General features: G+C 43.4%; 1 protein-coding gene across 1 annotated transcript; it reads right to left on the reverse strand.

The window, feature by feature from the left end:
- Positions 1-3,878: 3,878 nt before the first annotated feature.
- Positions 3,879-5,945, reverse strand: LOC143774024 (E3 ubiquitin-protein ligase TRIM39-like). The gene has a single exon (XM_077261314.1). It carries the CDS (start codon positions 5,863-5,865, stop codon positions 4,261-4,263), a length of 1,605 nt encoding a protein of 534 aa, XP_077117429.1. The 5' UTR covers positions 5,866-5,945; the 3' UTR covers positions 3,879-4,260.
- Positions 5,946-21,483: the final 15,538 nt, after the last annotated feature.

A 21,483-nucleotide genomic window follows, 5' to 3' on the forward strand; every position in this document is an offset into this window, starting at 1 on the left:
AGGCCTGAGTCTTGTCCACCTGACAGACTGTTTGTCCCGGATAAGTGGACCAGCAGAGTCATTTCCGAGGTTCATTCCTCGGTGTTGGCAGGTCACCCGGGAATTTTTGGCACCAGAGATCTGGTGGCCAGGTCCTTTTGGTGGCCTTCCTTGTCAAGGGATGTGCGGTCATTTGTGCAGTCCTGTGGGACTTGTGCTCGAGCTAAGCCTTGCTGTTCTCGTGCCAGCGGTTTGCTCTTGCCCTTGCCTGTCCCGAAGAGACCTTGGACACATATCTCCATGGATTTCATTTCTGATCTTCCGCTATCTCAGGGCATGTCCGTTATCTGGGTGATTTGTGATCGCTTCTCCAAGATGGTCCATTTGGTTCCTTTGCCTAAGCTGCCTTCCTCTTCCGATCTGGTTCCTGTGTTTTTCCAGAACGTGGTTCGTTTGCACGGCATCCCTGAGAATATTGTGTCAGACAGAGGATCCCAGTTCGTTTCCAGGTTCTGGCGATCCTTTTGTAGTAGGATGGGCATTGATTTGTCGTTTTCGTCTGCTTTCCATCCTCAGACTAATGGACAGACGGAGCGAACCAATCAGACTTTGGAGGCTTATTTGAGGTGTTTTGTCTCTGCTGATCAGGACGATTGGGTGACATTCTTGCCGTTGGCTGAGTTTGCCCTTAATAATCGGGCTAGTTCCGCCACCTTGGTTTCGCCTTTTTTCTGCAACTCTGGTTTCCATCCTCGCTTTTCTTCGGGTCATGTGGAGCCTTCTGACTGTCCTGGGGTGGATTCTGTGGTGGATAGGTTGCAGCAGATCTGGAATCATGTGGTGGACAACTTGAAGTTGTCACAGGAGAAGGCTCAGCGCTTTGCCAACCGCCGCCGCGGTGTGGGTCCCCGACTACGCGTTGGGGATTTGGTATGGCTTTCTTCCCGCTTTGTTCCTATGAAGGTCTCCTCTCCCAAATTTAAACCTCGTTTTATTGGGCCTTACAAGATATTGGAAATCCTTAATCCTGTATCTTTTCGTCTGGATCTTCCTGTGTCGTTTGCTATTCACAATGTATTTCATAGGTCCTTGTTGCGGCGGTACATTGTGCCTGTAGTTCCTTCTGCTGAGCCTCCTGCTCCGGTGTTGGTTGAGGGCGAGTTGGAGTACGTGGTGGAGAAGATCTTGGATTCTCGCCTCTCCAGGCGGAGACTTCAGTACCTGGTCAAGTGGAAGGGCTATGGTCAGGAGGATAATTCCTGGGTGGTCGCCTCTGATGTTCATGCGGCCGATTTAGTTCGTGCCTTTCATGCCGCTCATCCTGATCGCCCTGGTGGTCGTGGTGAGGGTTCGGTGACCCCTCACTAAGGGGGGGGTACTGTTGTGAATTTGCTTTTTGCTCCCTCTAGTGGTTACTAGTTTTTTGACTCTGGTTTTTCTGTCATTCCTTTTATCCGCACCTGGGTCGTTAGTTAGGGGTGTTGCTATATAAGCTCCTTGGACCTTCAGTTCTATGCCTGGCAACGTAGTTATCAGAGCTAGTCTGCTGTGCTCTTGTCTACTGATCCTGGTTCCAGTTATATCAGCTAAGTCTGCCTTTTGCTTTTTGCTATTTGTTTTGGTTTTGTATTTTTGTCCAGCTTGTTCCAAATCTATATCCTGACCTTTGCTGGAAGCTCTAGGGGGGCTGGTGTTCTCCCCCCGGACCGTTAGACGGTTCGGGGGTTCTTGAATTTCCAGTGTGGATTTTGATAGGGTTTTTGTTGACCATATAAGTTACCTTTCTTTATTCTGCTATCAGTAAGCGGGCCTCTCTGTGCTAAACCTGGTTCATTTCTGTGTTTGTCATTTCCTCTTACCTCACCGTCATTATTTGTGGGGGGCTTCTATCCAGCTTTGGGGTCCCCTTCTCTGGAGGCAAGAAAGGTCTTTTGTTTTCCTCTACTAGGGGTAGCTAGATTCTCCGGCTGGCGCGTGTCATCTAGAATCAACGTAGGAATGATCCCCGGCTACTTCTAGTGTTGGCGTTAGGAGTAGATATATGGTCAACCCAGTTACCACTGCCCTATGAGCTGGATTTTTGTATTCTGCAGACTTCCACGTTCCTCTGAGACCCTCGCCATTGGGGTCATAACAGAAAACTCGCTGTCCCAAATGCAGTTGCTGTGCACAGCCATCAGGCGGCCAGCCCTGCACAGCTGCTGGGGGAGCGGCCGGGGGGGCATTTGTCTCACTGCCACCCAGCCCAGCCTGCCCCTGAGAACAATATCAGCACCCAAAAATTTGAAACAGACATCTGGCCTGCTGTATAAAGTTACTAACAGAAGAAATTTTTTTGTTTACTGTGGATGAGGCCTGTATAACATAGAAGTTATGCTCCAAGAAATGTCAAACTGTGATCTACCCTATTGTATCACATTACCAACAAAACAAAGTATTTTTTTTACTGTGGATGAGGACTGTATACAATAGAATATATGCTCCAAACAGTTTTAAACTCAAACCTAGCCTGCTGTATCACGTTTGTCACAGAATTTTTTTTTTACTCTGCATGAGCTCTGCACACAGATGAATTTCACCGCCACTAAATGAGAAGGTGGGATATGGCGTGCTATATCACGCTTGTAGCTAAAAAAACTGTTTTTCTTACTCTGCACACAGGTGAAGTTCAGCGGCAGTGAATGACAAGGTGACATATGCTTTGCTGAATCATGTTAGCAACTGCAAAAAATTGATTTTCAAAGGTCTATCTGTGCATGGAGCACAATAGAAGCAGTGCACAGCACACTTCTAAGAAATGTACTCTGCTGTCTTTGCCTGTGGACCTCACTAATGGCGCTAGAAAAAAATAATCTGCTGGAAAGTCAATTTTACAGCCACACAGGACACTAGTTAGCTAAACTATCTGACTTAGAAACAATTGCCTAGCTAACATCTATCAGCACCGAGGACTAGCGTCAGGAGCAGCTTCTCTGCGCTGTTATATTGATAAAAATGGCACTAAAACAAGACGTCCACTCTTTCCATAGAGAGAGACATGTGATTTCAGCACCCAATGGCACAAGCCCTTGTGTCTGGACATTGTGGATGTTTCCTGCACCCTGATTGGCTAGCCGCAATTTGAATACATAAAGTTAGAGAGAAAAAATTACAAGCACGCGGCCCCTCTGAGTCTCCCCACCCCTCCCCTTATCAAACATGTGCCTCCCGCTCATCATACACCACCACTATCCTAGCCAAAGTGCTGAAAATACTTCAGTGGCAACGCAATTATTTTCCCGCACATTTTACCGAATGAATATAAGACAAAAATGCTTGTGATTCCGAATGTGCCATATTCGTGACGAATTTATGTTTGACGATTGTTTTCCAAACATATTTGCTCATCTCTAATAAAGATCAAGGACGGTTGGGTTCAGTTGTAGGACAGTAGACTGAATCAAAGCAATAAGGACACTTCTAAAAGAAAATAAAAAATTGGCAATTCGAATACTGACCCTATTTGGGTCAATGTATGAAATGGATTTTTTTATCTGTTTTTTTTTTTCACTTACAAATTGTATGAAACTTGCGAAAATCTGCAAGTAAATTTTGTATTTGAATTTTTTTTTAATGTTCAACATTTTATATTCCTGCTGGATTGTTGCTTCTTGCTCCTGTGATATCACAATTCCTTTCTCTAGAAAGCGACACTTTTTTTCTATTTTTTCAATTTGTTAATATATTTTTTATATTTTATATCGCTTCCTGTAGAAATCATTAGAGCAACACTTATTTTCTTCAGAAAATGGGCTCCACATTGATGTCTATGACCCAAAAAATGCAGCAAAATGAAGAAACAATGGACATGGTAAATGTTAAAAAGTTGCACCGTTCAAGTTACAAGCGGAAAATGAGGCATCGTGCACAAAACATTCCAAAGATCTCATTTAATTTGCCTGTACTTTATTCTGCACAGGGTTTTAAGTCATTTAAAAAAAATACATCATATATAATAATCCTAGAGAAATTATTACAGGACAGAATCAGGAAGTTCATGCGAGAAAACCCTCAAGAATAGTAGAATTAAAACAACTATGCAAAGAGTGCGCCAAATATTAATTCACAATAAAAAAATCATTGCAGATATATAACCAGTTATAAGGGGCAAACACTTGGAATTTTAACACATTTTGATCTTTCAGCTTGTCTTTATTTTATATTACAATTAGTTGAATGATCTAAAACATTTAAATGCAACAAATCTGAGATATTCTCTATCGTATCAATGGATGTATCACGTTATAATGGTTTCACCCAGTTACTTCTTCCCCCTAATATCTTTATAGAACCTTCATATACATATAATACAGCATGGAGGGGCTCGGAGAAGGTGGCAGTGAAGGTGTGTAAGTGTCTGATGGGGTCACACAGCTCATAAAAGGACAACTGCCCGGCCTCATAATCCAGATATATCCTGACTCTATCACTGGAGATATTGTCAGGTAACCGGATCATTTTACTGTCATGTCTCACTGAATACTGATCATTATATCTCCACAAACTACAGGACTTGTTATTAAATCCAATCAGTGACTGACGCCTCCTCCTGTCTATACTGGGATAACACATCCCCACACTCCACCTCCCTAATCTACTGATCTCCACATCCCAGTAATGTCGTCCTGAGGTAAATCCTCTCCTGCTCATCACCTGGTAACCCAGGAATCTCTCTGCTGTTTCTGGACGTTTCTGATTCTCTCCTGTCCAGGTTGCAGTTTTCAGGTCGTCTGATATAAGGACATTATTACCAGCTGTGGTTACATCCAGTAATATGTCTGCAGAATCCTCCACATAGATCCCGCTCCTTATAGCTGATATTACGTCACATAATGTGTGTAATGTGTGTGAGATCACAGCCACATCCAGGGCATCTCCATCATGGGGCTGTTTATCATGTCCCCCTGTGTCCTCATCACCTCCCTCCTCCTCAGGATCACACAAGTCACCGGTGTCTGGTTCCTGTAAGACAGTCAGTGGATCCGTCATGTTACACAGCTCCTCAATGTGTCTCATCTTCCTGGACAGCTCGTCCTTCTTTATTTCCAGCTGATGGATCAGAGCAGACAGTGACAGTGACTCTTCCTTCTCCTGCCTGGAGATCTCACTCAGGACCTTCTTCTCCAGGTCGTCCACCCGTCTCCTGATGTCTGTACACAGGGCAGTGACTCTCTCAGCTTCTCCAGCTGCTTTTCCTTGAGCTTTTCTCCTGCGCTCCTCCAGACTCCGGACTCTTTCCTCAGTCTTCTTGCTCTTTGTGATGAGTTTTTGCAGAACATTTATCAGTTTCTCCTTCTTCTTCTTAGAGGCCTCATCCAGCATCTCCACACGATGTCCCCGATGTTCCCCAATCAAACAGCAGGACACACAGATACAAGCAGCGTCCTCAGTGCAGTAATATTCCAGGATCTTCTTATGGACAGAACATTTTCTCTTCTCCAGAGAAGTGCTGGTATCAGATAAGACGTGTTCTGGTGATTTGCTGTGAGATCTCAGGTGTTTATCACACAGAGAAGCCTCACAGTGTAGACAGGATCTAACAGCAGGTACAGGAGAGTCCACACAGTAAGTGCAGCAGATCCCGGTGATCTCCTCTCGTTCTTGCTGAGTAATCAGGAAACGTTCTGTGACATTATGAAGATATAAGTTCCTCATCAGTGCCGGCCGCCCCTGAAACTTTTCTCTGCATACAGGACAGGAATAAACTCCAGACTCGTCCTGTGTATCCAGCACACGACCAATACAGACCCGGCAGAAGTTGTGTCCACATCTCAGCATTACAGGGTCCTTAAACGTCGATAAACAGATGGAGCAGAGCAGCTCTTCTCTCAGATCAATAGACGCCATGGCTGATGGAAGAGAGAAAATAAACTACAATTATTTAATACTCAGAGTAAAGTTTGGGTTCAGCTATGTAGACACAGGATACAGAAAAATTATAACAGATATTCAGTCCTCTATATATGATGTATAAAAATGTACAGGGCCGGCAGCAGCACCCGGCGCCCGCGGGCAAGTGCCGGGGCCCTGAGCAGGCGGAGGAGCTCACTCACCGTCAGGGTCACTGGCGTGCTATGGGGGCCCGATCCCCCGCTGCTTGCTCCAGGCCCCGAGATTTTCCATACTCGCCCCTCCCTGTTTCTGGGCTGCGGTGTCTTCCGTCCTCTGACTGTGACGTTTCAGGTGAGAGGGCGAGATGATGTCATTAGTGTGCGCCCTCTGTCTGAACAGTCACGGCGCAGAGAGGCGGAAGACGCCGAGGAGTCGGACAGCGACGAGATGTGAATTTTTTTAAATTCTTTTTTAAACCCCTTTACCCCCAAAGGTGGTTTCCATGTTAATGACTGGGCCAATTTTTACAATTCTGACCACTGTCCCTTTATGAGGTAATAATTCTGGAACGCTTCATGGATCCTGGTGATTCTGACATTGTTTTCTCGTGACATATTGTACTTCATGATAGTGGTAAAATTTCCTTAATATGGCTTGCAATTATTTGTGGGAAAAAAACTGAAATTTGACGAAAATTTTGAAAATAATTACGCAATTTTCCAACTTTGAATTTTTATGCCCTTAAATCACAGAGATATGTCACACAAAATACTTAATAAGTAACATTTCCCACATGTCTAATTTACATCAGAACAATTTTAGAACCCCTTTTTTTTTGTTAGGGAGTTATAAGGGTTAAAAGTTGACCAGCGATTTCTCATTTTTACAACACCATTTCTTAGGGACCACCTCACATTTGTATTCACTTTGAGGGGTCTATATGAAAGAAAATACAAAGTAAGTGACACCATTCTAAAAACTGCACCCCTCAAGGTGCTCAAAACCACATTCAAGAAGTATATTAACCCTTCAGGTTCTTCACAGGAATCTTTGGAATGTTAAAAAAAATGAACATTTAACTTTTTTTCACAAAAATATTACTTCAGATCCAATTTGTTTTATTTTTCCAAGGGTGACAGGAGAAATTGGACCCCAATAGTTGTACAATTTGTCCTGAGTACGCCGATACCCCACATGTGGGGGTAAACCACTGTTTGGGCACATGGCAGAGCTCGGAAGGGAAGGAGCGTCGTTTGATCTTATCTAGATGTGTGGTGAGCACTTTGAACCCCCCAGTGCTTCATAGAAATTTATAATGTGGAGCCGTAAAAATAAAAAATCATATTTTTTTCACAAAAATGATATTTGCCCCCAATTCTTAATTTTCCCAAGGGTAACAGGAGAAATTGGACTCCAAAAATTGTTGTGCAATTTGTTCTGAGTACGCTGATACCTCATATGTGGGGGTAAACCACTGTTTGGGCACACGACAGACCTCGGAAGGTAAGGAGCGTTGTTTGACTTTTCAATGCAAAATTGGCTGGAATTGAGATCGGACGCCATGTCGCATTTGGAGAGCCCCTGATGTGCCTCAACAGTGGAAATCTCCTAATTCTAACTCCAACGCTAACCCCAACACACCCCTAACCCTAATCCCAACCCTAACCATAACCCTAACCACACCCCTAACCTGAACACACCCCTAACCCTAATCCCAACCCTAACCACAACCCTAAACCCAAACACACCCCTAACACCAACACACCCCTAATCCCAACCCTAACCATAACCTTAACCACACCCCTAACCCTGACACACCCCTAACCATAATCCCAACCGTAAACGTAATCCTAACCACAACCTTAACCATAACCCTAACCACACCCCTAACCCGAACACACCCCTAACCCTAATCCCAACCCTAACCACAACCCTAACCACACCTCTAACCCTGACATACCCCTTACAATAATCCCAACCCTAACCCTAATCCCAACTGTAAACGTAATCCTAACGCTAATCCAAACCCTAGCTTTAGCCCCAACCCTAACCCTAACTTTAGTTTTAACCCTAATGGGAAAATGGAAATTAATACATTTTTTTAAATTTATTATTTTTTCCTAACTAAGGGGGTGATAAGGGGGGTTTGATTTACTATTTATAGCGGGTTTTTATGTTTGGCAGCTGTCACACGCTAAAAGATGCTTTTTATTGCAAAAAAATAGTTTTTGCATCACCACATTTTGAAAGCTATAATCTGTCCATATTTTGGCCCACAGAGTCATGTGAGGTTTTGTTTTTTGCGGGACGAGTTGACGTTTTTATTGGTACCATTTTCGGGCACATGACATTTTATGATCGCTTTTTATTACGATTTTTGGGAGGCAGAATGAACAAAAACCAGCAATTCATTAATTTTTTTTTGTTGGGGGGACGTTTATTTCGTTCTGCGTGTAGTAAAATTGATAAAGCAGCTTCATTCTTCGGGTCAGTGCAATTACAGCGATACCTCATTTATATCACTTTTTACATTTTGGCGCTTTTATACAATAAAAACTATTTTATATAAAAAATAATTATTTTTGCATCGCTTTATTCTGAAAGCTATAACTTTTATTTTTTCGCTGATGACGCTGTATGGCAGCTCACTTTGCGGGACAAGATGACGTTTTCAGCGGTACCATGGTTATTTATATCCGTCTTTTTGATCGTGTGTTATTCCACTCTTTGTTCGGCGGTATGATAATAAAGCATTGTTTTTTTTAATATAGGGTTCACTAAAGGGGTTAACTAGTGGGACAGTTTTATAGATCGGGTCGTTACGGATGCGGCGATTCTAAATATGTGTACTTTTATTGTGTACTTTTATTTACATAAAGAAATGTATTTATTGGAAAAAAAATTGTCTTTATTTAGGAATTTAAAAAAAATATTTTTACACATGATAATACTTTATTTTTTACGTTGTCCCATGATGGGACATCACTATATAAAGTCAGAGCGCTGATCGGACACTTTGCACTGTATCAGATCAGCGATGTGACATTCAGTGAAGGAGGCTTGTGGGCGCCTGCTCTCAGCAGCACTGAGAAGCCACCTCCCTGCAGGACCCGGAAGGACCCCGCGGCCATCTTGGAGCTGGGGGTCTGAAAGGAGAACCTCAGGACAACGCAATCACATCACGTTGTTCTGAGGGAAGCACGCAGGGAGCCCCCTCCCTACGGAATGCTTCTCTATGCCTCATGTTTGTTCGCAGTGTTGCAGGGATTAAAGTGCCGGCTGTCAGCTGTGAAAATCAGTTGACACCCGGCCGCGATCACAGGGGTAGCTTAGACGTACTATCCCGTCCATGGTCATATGGGCCCAGGTCACATGGATGGGATAGTACGTCTGATGTCAGAAAGGGGTTAATGTTTAAAGCAGTATGTGGGGGCCATTTACATATAGAGCAGTATATGGGGCCAGGGCCGGCGTCAGCACCCGGCGTACCCGGGCAAGTGCCGGAGCCCTGGCGAGACAGGGGGGCCCATTCAGGGCCGGCGTTAGGGGCAGGCAGCTGCCAGTGCCTAGGACCCCTGCTCCCCCAGGGGCCCTCAGCTAGCGGCACATCACGCAGCTGTTATGGGGCCCCTGTTAGGCAGGGGGGCCCGCCTGTGGCAGCGCCAACTCCCCCACCGCCACTTTGAACTTTACCGGCGTCTGCACTTTTGCAGTGATTATAATATAGATTTATAGAAGATATATATGGGTATTGGACGGTGCTTGGCTCACTCTGCAAAAATACCTATAAGGAACGATGAGAAACATTGCAGCAGCGTATGTAGTTTAAATCGCCAATAGGATGTAATTCTCTCTCTCTCCCACTAGAGGGCGGCATAATAATAAAGGAATAGAAAAGATCGTCCTATAGATCAAAAATCTCTTTATTGATTTTGTATGAAAAAAGTGCGGAGATTTGTGACTGCAATCCCTGACAATGTTATGGTGAATATAGTTCCATGGTCCAATATAATGAGGACGGTTTGTGTAAGAACAATTATGTATTTTTTAAGAACTATCTAACATTTATACCACTTCCTATTTGGTGGTACCATGTAGTGTCTGATCATGTACTACTTACAAATGATATGTTTTATTAATTATTGTGTTTAATAAAGAATTATTGATTTTATTAAGAGTTCTCCAAGTCTTTTTGATAGGATAATTTAATCGTTGATTCAGGAGAATTAGTATTTTGTGCCCAATACTATCGGATATACCTTTTATGTATGCACTTTATTGATTTTTGTAGCATAATTAATAAATAGTGCTGGACATTCCCCTCAATGCACAGATAAGGAACTTCTGCGAGGAATTGGAGAGTAAGAATTGTTTTGAAAATTGTTGAGAGGATGCCATTCCTTCCTTTGCCACTAGATGGCAGTGTAATAATAATAAAAATAATAATAATAATGATGATAAAATAATAATAATAATAATAATAATAATAATAATAATAATAAAAACTAAAAATAATAATAATAAAAATAAAAACAAAAAATATTAATAATAAATAAATAATAATAAATATAAAATAATAAATATAAAATAATAAATAATAATAACATAATACATATTAATAAAATAAATAAAAATAATAAGATAATAATGATAAAATAAATAATAATAATAACAATAATAAAAATAAAAAATAATAATGATAGTTATAATACTAAAAATAATAATAATAAATTAAATTGAGCGTTTTTTCAAGCTTAGCAATAGAGATTTATAACTATATCCTCTTCTTTCATTTGAACTATTTGTGGTGTGATTAGATCTTTTTATTTCGATTCCACTTTTGGGAAATATTATGTGAAATTCCACATTTATATATTTCAGACGGCTTTTTTGCCATAAATAGTATTTTGATCTTACTGTTACCGCATCTTACCTAAACGCACCATGTGTGGTCCAGTCGTGCACTACCTGACCGTCTCTATGCTTTAATGGATTAATATCATGTGTAAGGGCAGTCTCACACATCCAGATAATTCCGGTACCGGAGTTATCTGTGTTCGTGTGCCCGTGAGCTCACGTAGGCCATACGTGCGGCACACGTGTGCCGCCCGTGTGGCGAGTGGGTACCACACGGAGCGTGCAGGAGACAGCGCTAAAGTTTAGCGCTGTCCCCTGCATCGTGCTGAAGCAGCGATTCATATCTTCTCTGCAGCAGCGTTTGCTGCATAGAAGATATGAATAAGTGTTTAAATGAAAGATCTATGTGTCCGCCGCCCCTCCACCCCCTGTGCGCCCCCCCCCGCTGTTCTGAAAATACTCACCCGCTCCCACGTTGGCTATCGCTCCTTCCTGGTCTGGCCGCGGCTTCCACTGTATGCGGTCACGTGGGGCCGCCGATTACAGTCATGAATATGTGGCTCCACCTCCCATAGGGGCGGAGCCGACTATTCATGATTGTAAATGAGCGGCCCCACGTGACCGCATAGAGTAGAAGGCGCGGGGCAGAGAGGAAGCAGCGACAGCCAACGTGGGAGCGGGTGAGTATTTTCTGAACAGCGGGGGGGCGCACAGGGGGTGGGGGGGCGGCGGACACCTAGATCTTTCATTTAAACACTATTATTCATATCTTCTTTACAGCAAACGCTGCTGCACAGAACATATGAATCGCGGCTTCAGCACCATGTGGGGGGACAGCGCTTACTGTAGCGCTGTCTCCTGCACGCCATACGGAGAACGTCCGTGTGAGGTGCGTGTTTTACACAGACCCATTGACTTTAATGGGTCCGTGTAATACGTGCGCTCCCACGAACACTGACATGTCTCCGTGTTTGGCACACGGAGACACGGTCCGCAAAAAATCAATGACATCTGCACAGATGCATTGATTTTAATGGGTCTACGTGTGTCAGTGTCTCCGGTACGTGAGGAAACTGTCACCTCACGTACCGGAGCCACTGACGTGTGAAACCGGCCTAATAAAGATTTGTCCATTATTAAATAGAGGTCTCCAGTTTTTTTGATCGGATGATTTAAATAGGAAAGAACCTGGACATGTTTGGTGTCTGCGAACTCGGAATGACCTGGAGAACGGTAACGGCAGCTCAGTTTTAGGATTTAGGGAAAAGAAAAATTGTGGATTTGCACTTTTTTTTGCAATTTGACCGCACTTGGACTTTTTTTTCCTGTTTTCCAGCACACTATACAATAAAATAAATGGCGTCGTTCAAAAGTACAACTCGTCCCGCTAAGAAATAAACCCTCACACGGCCATATTGATGGAAGTTTAAAACAAACAAACACAGAAGGCGTGCGTGCTTTTCTGTCTGAGCTCCCTTCTTCCCAGAGACATGACTTTCTGTATATACTGTGGATGCTCCATCTGGATTTATATTATGTTCGTTACAATTAGAAGTTTGAAATGTTCCTATAAGAAGTTGTAAAAGAAACTCGGAAAACACAAAAAAAATCAATAAAAGTTGAAGAATCTGAATGTATCAACAGAAAAACTTCCATAAATAAGATTCTGGACTCGCACACGGCTCCTTAATGCTCGTCCTAAGGACGTTTCCCACTGATCGAGCTGATTTTTTTGCTCTTATTTGAGCAGCTCTTACCTTGGATCCTGCTTTTCCTCTGCCGGCTGCTAGTGATGTGGAGGAGACTTGGAGCAGTGTGAGCAAGTGGGGAATGGTTGGCAATGCTTTGTTGTGACCGGGCTCCTCCCACATGAACACATACATTACTGTGATTGGCTGCTCAGTGTAGTGAGTGCACTGCTCACGTGATCTGTGATTGGCTGCTCAGTGTAGTGAGTGCACTGCTCACATGATCTGTGATTGGCTGCTCAGTGTAGTGAGTGCACTGCTCACATGATCTGTGATTGTTTTTTTTATTTTATTTGGGTAAAAAAATTGAAAAATTCATAGCTTCATAACAAAAAAATTACCTGAGCTGATATTTTCCAAAACATCTGGGACTTCTATATGTTAAATGTTGGGGTACATATGATGTTTTGATTGCTTTTTAATGCATTCTGTTTGTGGCATTGTGACCAAAACCCCACAATTCTGGCATAACATTTTTTTTTCTCTTTTATAATTTTTACAGATCATGTTAATCTTAGATTTAAATAGATTGTACTTTTGTGGACAAGTTTATATTAAAAAAAAAAAATAATAAATTTCTCTATTCGGGCTCTTTCACACGTCAGTATCTCCGCTACGTGTGGTGACAGTTTCCACACGCACCGGAGACCGTGACACACACAAGCCATTGAAATGAATGAGTTCCCAGCACCAGCAGAAGATAATGATGAGAGTAGTAGTCGGCTCCCACTGCCTCCACCTGTAAAAATAAGGAATTATACTCACCTGTCCTAAATGTCCCCCACTGTAATCCATGTGTCCGATCATGCAGAGGAGCCGGGGAGAATGACGCCTGCAGTAAGCGGTGTCCTGTCACTCACTGAGGTCTGGGGCCGCTCGCTGCAGGCGTCATTCTTCCCGGTTCCTCTGCATGAGCGGTAAAGAGCATTACGGGGGGATGATTAGGACAGGTGAGTACATGGATTTTTTTACATTTTATTCTTATTTTTACAGTTGGACACCACTCTCATCATGGCCCCCGCTGGTGCTGATCACAGCAACCCCCAACCTCCGCGGCAAGATAGGGATACTACCAGGCCAAAAAATAGGGTCAGTACCCCAGGTGTCCTTGTATGCGACCCAATTATGGCTTGCTCTGAGCAACCAATACCCCTGATCCCAACTATTCAAAATATTTGTGAATTTAGTACCTTACTAGATAAGATTTATATCCATTCAGTGTCTCCATCATTATGGCTCATTAGGAAAAAACTTTTTTTTTATAAGACAAAATGGGGTTAAATATTAATGAGAAACAACTAGGGAAAAAAACTAAAAAAAAATAAACTTTTAAGTTAATTGCAGAAAAAGTATATGTGAGTATATGCAAAACTCTTTAAAAAAAAGGGACTATAAATGGGTTAATTGTAATATCAGGAACAATAATACACAAAAGCTGGAAGAGAGAGAGAGAGATTCCCAGACTGGAAAAATGGGTTAAATTAAATGAATAGAAATTCTCCCACGCATGCTCCGTTTCAAAAGACGGAATCCGTTGCTGGATTCCTGCTTTTGATGGTCAGCGACGGATTCTGCGCCCATAGGCTTCCATTATAGCAAACGACGGTCAGAGACGGATCCTGCGCCCATAGGCTTCCATTGTAGCAAACGACGGTCAGCAACGGATTCTGCGCCCATAGGCTTCCATTATAGCAAACGACGGTTAACGACGGATCCTGCGCCCATAGGCTTCCATTATAGCAAACAACGGTCAGCAACGGATCCTGCGCCCGTAGGCTTCCATTGTAGCACACAACGGTCAGCGACGGATCCTGCGCCCATAGGCTTCCATTGTAGCAAACGACGGTCAGCGACGGATCCTGCACCCATAGGCTTCCATTATAGTCAACGATGGACGGCGCAGGATCCGTCGCTGTCAGACTTTGACTTACAGAAAAAAACATTACTATGTCCGTTGTCTCCAGCCGACGGATGAAGGATTTAAAAACGGATCCGTTGAGCAACGGATGAAACAGAAGGCCAAAAAAACTTAATTCTAGCATTTTTGACTTTTTTTCTCACTACTCTGTTTAGCGATGAGGTTAATCCTTTATTGTTAATAGATCGAGTGATTCTGAGCACGGCGATACCAAATGATTTTTTTTTATTGTTTTATTTTGAATGGGGCAAATGAGGGGTGATTTAAACTTTTATATTTTTTTATATCTTTAAAAACTTTTTTTTTTACTTTTGGCATGCTTCAATAGTCTCCATAGGAGACTAGAATCTGCCATAACCCCCATCGGCTCTGCTACATACAGGCGATGATCAGATCGCCTGTATGTAGCAGAATGACTCACTTGCTATAAGCGACGACCACCGGGCGGCGCTCACAGCACTTTTTTTCTTCTTTTTTATTTAGTAGCAGCTTAGTGTGTTTCAGTCATTATATATTGGAAAGACGGTGTATGGCGGTGACTTTGGTCTTTGTATAGAGGGTTTTGTTATGTGGAGGTGATGGTAATATTATGCAATTGTTTTGTAAGGGATTCAGGGTATGTGCACACGTTGCGGATTTCTTGCAGAAAATTCCTGAAGAAAACCGGAAATTTTCTGCAAGAAATCCGCATTTTTTTTTTGCGTTTTTTTTCCGTTTTTTTCGCGTTTTTTTAGCATTCTGCAAGCGTAATTAGCTTGCAGAATGCTAAAGTTTTCCAAGCGATCTGTAGCATCGCTTGGAAAACTGACTGACAGGTTGGTCACACTTGTCAAACATAGCGTTTGACAAGTGTGACCAACTTTTTACTATAGATGCAGCTTATGCAGCATCTATAGTAAAAGATAGAATGTTTAAAAATAATAAAAAAAATAAAAAAAATGCTTATACTCACCCAGACATCTCCTCACCGGCGTCCGGCTCCTCTTCTAGCTGGTCTGTGCGCACAGGACCTCCCGTGACGTCACGGTCACGTGAGCGGTCACATGACCGCTCACGACCAATCACAGGACAGTGACGTCATTCGGCGAGGTCCTTCAGCGCACACCAGCTACAGGAACCGAACGGCAGCGTGCGAGGAGGCGGGAATACATCGAGGGTGAGTATAGGACTGTTTATTATTTTATTTCTTATTTTTTGACCACTTATATGGTGCCCAGTGCGTGGAGGAGAGTCTCCTCTCCTCCACCCTGGGTACCAACCGCACATAATCTGCTTACTTCCCGCATGGTGTGCACAGCCCCGTGCGGGAAGTAAGCAGATCAATGGACCCCTAGGTGTGCGGAATCCCTGCAATTCCGCATTTTTAATGAACATGTTGCTTTTTTTTCCGCTATGCGATTTTTTCGCGGAAAAAATCGCAACATTTGCACAAAAAATGCGGAATACCCTGTAAATAATAGGAGGCATATGTAAGCGTTTTTTTTCGCGTTTTTATCACGTTTTTATACCGAAAAAACGCGAAAAAAACGCTAACAATCCTGAACGTGTGCACATGGCCTCAGTGATTGTGATGAATAAGAAATGTTCACAGGAGAATTGAGGGAACTAAATTGAATTTACTTAATAAAAGATAAGAAATAAACAGTCACTGAAATAACAGAGTAAAATAAATACATGTGCATCAAAACCAAGCAGCAATCAGCCTGTGCGTCCATTTCCAATCTCTCTCTTCCCCAAGGTTCCATCATCTTTTATATGTTAAATTGCCCATTGAACCTTATCTAAAGGCTTTGGTCTCCCATGCTGTGTGTGCTGGAGACTTAACAGCTCCCAACTTACATAGAATTAACATATACAGGATAACATCTAATTAGTTGACTCATCTTTGAATATCCAAGAAGTTCTAGTTCTCCTCCTCTCCGAAGCCTCCTCTCCGAAGAAGAGACAATTTGCATATTTGAATGTCAAAAGGCTCCTTTGTTAGAATGTAAGTGTCAAGATTGTAATAAAAACCTGTTATTGGCCGTCCCTGGTTGAAGACACCAGTAGGACTACAAGATTATATAGTGAAATGATTGGAACATATCAATAATTAGTATTGATTAATTGGAGTGTTGAAACCAATAAAAATAACTCTTACTGTACAGTTATGTAATCGCTGTGTGGTGGTGATGGTGGTGGACATGGTGGATTGTTTTGGCCTTTTATTTTAGTAATTTTGATAATATTGGTCTTTGCATTGTGTGTTATTGGTTAGCAGCAGTGGTATACTGTAATGATATATGGATAGATGCTATTTTAAATGGCTGTAGGAGGTTCATATGGAGAGACATGCACTTTTAGGCTTGGGCCCCTGATTTAGGACCCTAGCAACGCCCCTGCCATACGGTGTGTTTATATGTCTGTGTTTCTTGAGATGTATGTATGTTTCTAAGTAAGCTCAGTTATGGCACCATATCTAAGCAGTAATCTTGGTTCTGGTACTGTATCAATGTAGTTATCTAGATTCTGGTGCCATATGTATGCCGTAAGCTTGGCTCTGTTTCCGTATCTTGTAGTAGACATAGTAAGCTCTGTTCTGCTCCCTTATCTCTGTAGTAAGCTTGGTTCTGCTCCCATATCTCTGTAGTAATCTCGGTTCTGCTCCCTTATCTCTGTAGTAAGCTCGGTTCTGCTCCCATATCTCTGTAGTAAGCTCAGTTCTGCTCCCTTATCTCTATAGTAAGCTCGGTTCTGCTCCCATATCTCTGTAGTAAGCTCGGTTCTGCTCCCATATCTCTGTAGTAAGCTTGGTTCTGCTCCATTATCTCTGTAGTAAGCTCGGTTCTGCTCCCATGTCTCTGTAGTAAGCTCGGTTCTGCTCCATTATCTCTGTAGTAAGCTCGGTTCTGCTCCCGTATCTCTGTAGTAAGCTCTGTTCTGCTCCCTTATCTCTATAGTATGCTCAGTTCTGCTCCCATATCCCTGTAGTAAGCTTGGTTCTGCTCCATTATCTCTGTAGTAAGCTCGGTTGTGCTCCCGTATCTCTGTATTAAGCTCGTTTCTGCTCCCTTATCTCTGTAGTAAGCTCCGTTCTACTTCCATATCTCTGTAGTAATCTCAGTTCTGCTCCCTTATTTCTGTAGTGAGCTCGGTTCTGCTTCCATATCTCTGTAGTAAGTTCTGTTCTGCTCCCTTATCTCTATAGTAAGCTCGGTTCTGCTCCCATATCTCTGTAGTAAGCTTGGTTCTGCTCCATTATCTCTGTAGTAAGCTCGGTTCTGCTCCCGCATCTCTGTATTAAGCTCAGTTCTGCTCCCATATCTCTGTAGTAAGCTCCCTTCTACTTCCATATCTCTGTAGTAAGCTCGGTTCTGCTCCATTATCTCTGTATTAAGCTCGGTTATGCTCCCTTATCTCTGTAGTAAGCTCCGTTCTACTTCCATATCTCTGTTGTAAGCTCGGTTCTCCCATATCTCTGTTGTAAGCTTGGTTCTGCTTCCTTAACTCTTTAGTAAGCTCGGTTCTGCTCCATTATCTCTGTAGTAAGCTTTCAATTCTGAGTGTCTGAGCAAAAGGTCTGAATACTTATGACTATGTGATATATCAGTTTTTCTTTTTTAATAAATTTTCAAAAATTTTTGCAATTCTGTTTTTTTTCAGTCAAGATGGGGTGCAGAGTGTACATTAATGAGAAAAATGAACTTTTTTCAATTTACCAAATGACTGCAATGAAACAAAGAGTGAAAAATGTAAAGGGGTCTGAATACTTTCCTTACCCACTGTATGGATAGATAGATAGATAGATAGATAGATAGATAGATAGATAGATAGATAGATAGATAGATAGATAGATACACATATGTATGTAATACCAAGCCCGAGGTTTAGTAACGAACAGGTGTCAGCCAGATACCCTCATTAATAAAACGGAACATAAAGAGTTAAATAATGACACACAAAATCTGTGTGAAACGCAATATCTGTTTATTTAAAAAAAAACATTTCCATGGGCTCCCCCATAATTTTCATAACCAGCAGAGGGAAGGCCGACGGCTGGGGGCTGATGTTAATATTCTGGGAAGGATCCAATAGCCATAAAGGTTCCCAGGCTATTAATATCAGCTCACAGATGTTTGCTTAGCCTTTACTGGCTATTTTACAGGGGAACCCTAGAAAAAATTGACATGATGTCCCTTATAAAATCGAACCCCAAAGGCTAAGCAGACAGCTGTGGGCTGATATTCATAGCCTGGGATGGGGCCATGTATATTGGCACCCCCCTCAGGCTAAAAACATCAGCTCTCAGCCGCCCCAGAAATGGAACGTCTTATAGATGCGCCAATTCTGGCACTTAGCCTCACTCTTCCCACTTGCCCTGTAGCGGTGGCAAGTGGGGTTCATATTTGTGGGGTTGATGTCACCTTTGTATTGTCAGGTGACGTCAAGCCCACGGCCTAGTAATGGAGAGGCGCCTATAATACCCCTATCCATTACTAATCCTGTAGTTATATGGTAAAAAAAGACACAGCCAGAATAAAGTCCTTTATTTGAAAAAAACACACAGACTCCTTTATTGGTTCTTAATTTACCATACTTACTGAATGCCTAATCCCTGATGTCGTCATCTCGTGCAACAAAAATCAAACAATAAACCAACATATAATACTCCCTGTCCGACATAGTCCATTTACCGTATGTCCCACAATGATCTCACGTGTAGAACAGTCACATCGAGAGATGTGACCGCTCTACCCGGTCTCCGGTGATACACTGACAGGAGGTTATCGCTCCGGTAGTGCATCACTGCACTGCCGTGAGTTCACCAGAGTTCATCAGCTCCGGTGCTCTCACTTACGGCACTACCGCTGTGTGAGAACTTTCCCACGTAGTGGTGCTGCAAATGATAGTATCAGAGCGATCACCTTCTGTCAGTGTATCGCCGAAGTCTGGTAGAGCGGTCACATCTCCCGATGTGACTGTTCTACACATGAGATCGCCATGGGACACTCAGATTTCCTGGACAGGGAGTTTATGTTGGTTTATTATTTTACATTATTTCTAGGAGACGAGGGTGTCGGGGACTTGGTGTGAGGTGAGTATAATGGGTTTTTATTTATGTGTGACTATGTAACTGTGAGCACAGGCGCTGGCAGATGATACTACTCTTCTATCAGCGGCTCCTGGCTACTGGCGGTAGCGTTACTGCACACAGCCGCACACACACACGCAGACACCCGCATACACACACACAGACACGCACATATTCTCCGCCAGGGTCAGACTGGGCAACCAGAGAACCGGCATACAGGGCCAGCAGCTGCCTTGGCGTCCTTCTGCTCCAGGAGCCCCCAGCCAGTGGGGTGTCGCTAATAGTGGCACACCATGCAGCTGTTATGGGGCCCCCGGTGCCAGCGGAGCAGCAGCGGGTGACAGGAAGCCTAAGCCTGTTCCCGCTGCTAAAGGGAAATGAATATTCACGCTTCCTCATGCCCCCATGGGCGTGGAGAGTGATTAAATTTCACTATAATAGCGGTCAGCATTTGCAGCATGTTGCAGCTAACACTGCCCACTATCAGGGTCTGCAGACTAGGGCCTCTGCCCCCGCTCCCTCAGGGGCCCCCCAACCCACGTGGCCGCTATGGGGCCTTAAGCCAGGGGGACCCGTCGCCAGCACCACCCCCAGCGTGCATTAATGGAGGAGAGAGAGAAAGTCAGATGACGCTCTCTCTCCCATCATTCCCCTCGCCTCTGACACACAGCCGGTGCGCGATGATGTCACTTCATTGCGTACCTGCTGTGTGCGAGGCCGACTGCAGCACAGCTCCTGAGATCGGAGCAGAGCCGCCGCCGGATTCAGCATGGGAGCGAGGAGGAGAGGTGAGTATTGTTATATATATATATATCTCAGTGAGTCTGGGGCAGCATTATTCCCTATGGGTGGCAGCATTATATGATATGGGGAACTACATTATACCCTATAGGGGGCAGCATTATTCCCTATGGGGACAGCAATATACCCTATGAGGGGGGCAGCATTATTCCCTATGAGGACAGCATTATACCCTTTGAGGGGGCAGCATTGTTCCCTATGAGGAGGCAGCATTAATCCCTATGAGGGGGGCAGCATTATTCCCTATGAGGGGGCAGCACTATACTATATGGGGGAACTACATTATACCCTATGGGGGGCAGCACTATTCCCTATAGGTACAGCATTATTCCCTATTAGGGGGCAGCATTATTCCCTATGGGCGGGCAGCATTATACCATATGGGGGAACTACATTATACCCTATGTGGGCAGCATTATTCCCTATGAGGGGGGCAGCATTATTCCCTATGAGGGGGCAGCATTATTCTTTATGGGGGCAGCATTTTTCCCTAAGAGGGGGGCAGCATTATTCCCTATCAGTGGGGCAGCATTATTCCCTATGAGGGGGCAGCATTATTCCATATGGGGAGCTACATTACACGTGTGCACATACCCAAAGAGCCGGACAGCTTAAAGGACAGTGATTAAGGTAGGGGGTGGGGGGATGGCAAGAAAGTTATTCACAAAACAGGGGTGTGAAGTAGCATGCACACAACATGGACCATAAACCCTACCCCCATACATCTTCTCTGTGACCCCCCCTAGACCAGCACACTGCTCTCCTGAAATACTCTGTGCTGCGGTCACCCTGCTCCCTCCACCACATATCTCTCTCTGTGACCCCCCCCATCGACCAGCACACTGCCATATGAATCACACATAATGTCGCCATATCTATTTATCACATAATACTCCCATAAAGACCACACATTATACCGCCATATATATTTATGGCATAATACTGCCTTATAGATTGCACATGATGCCACCATATATATTTTTTACATAGTACTGCCATATAGACCACACTTGATGCCGCCAAGTATTATGTGTGATCTGTATTATGGCATTATGTGTGATCTATATGACAGTATTATGTGATCTGTATGGTGGTATTATGTTTAATCAGTATGGTGGAATAATGTAAAAAATATATGACTTATATGAGAACTACACTCACCGGCCACTTTATTAGGTACACCATGCTAGTAACGGGTTGGACCCCCTTTTGCCTTCAGAACTGCCTCAATTCTTCGT

Source organism: Ranitomeya variabilis, chromosome 5 (genome assembly GCF_051348905.1).
Source record: "Ranitomeya variabilis isolate aRanVar5 chromosome 5, aRanVar5.hap1, whole genome shotgun sequence".
NCBI lineage: Eukaryota > Metazoa > Chordata > Amphibia > Anura > Dendrobatidae > Ranitomeya > Ranitomeya variabilis.

What these genes read in the sequence shown, in the direction of transcription:
- LOC143774024 (XM_077261314.1), bottom strand. Translation starts at nt 5,865, where the DNA reads ATGGCGTCTATTGATCTGAGAGAAGAGCTGCTCTGCTCCATCTGTTTA.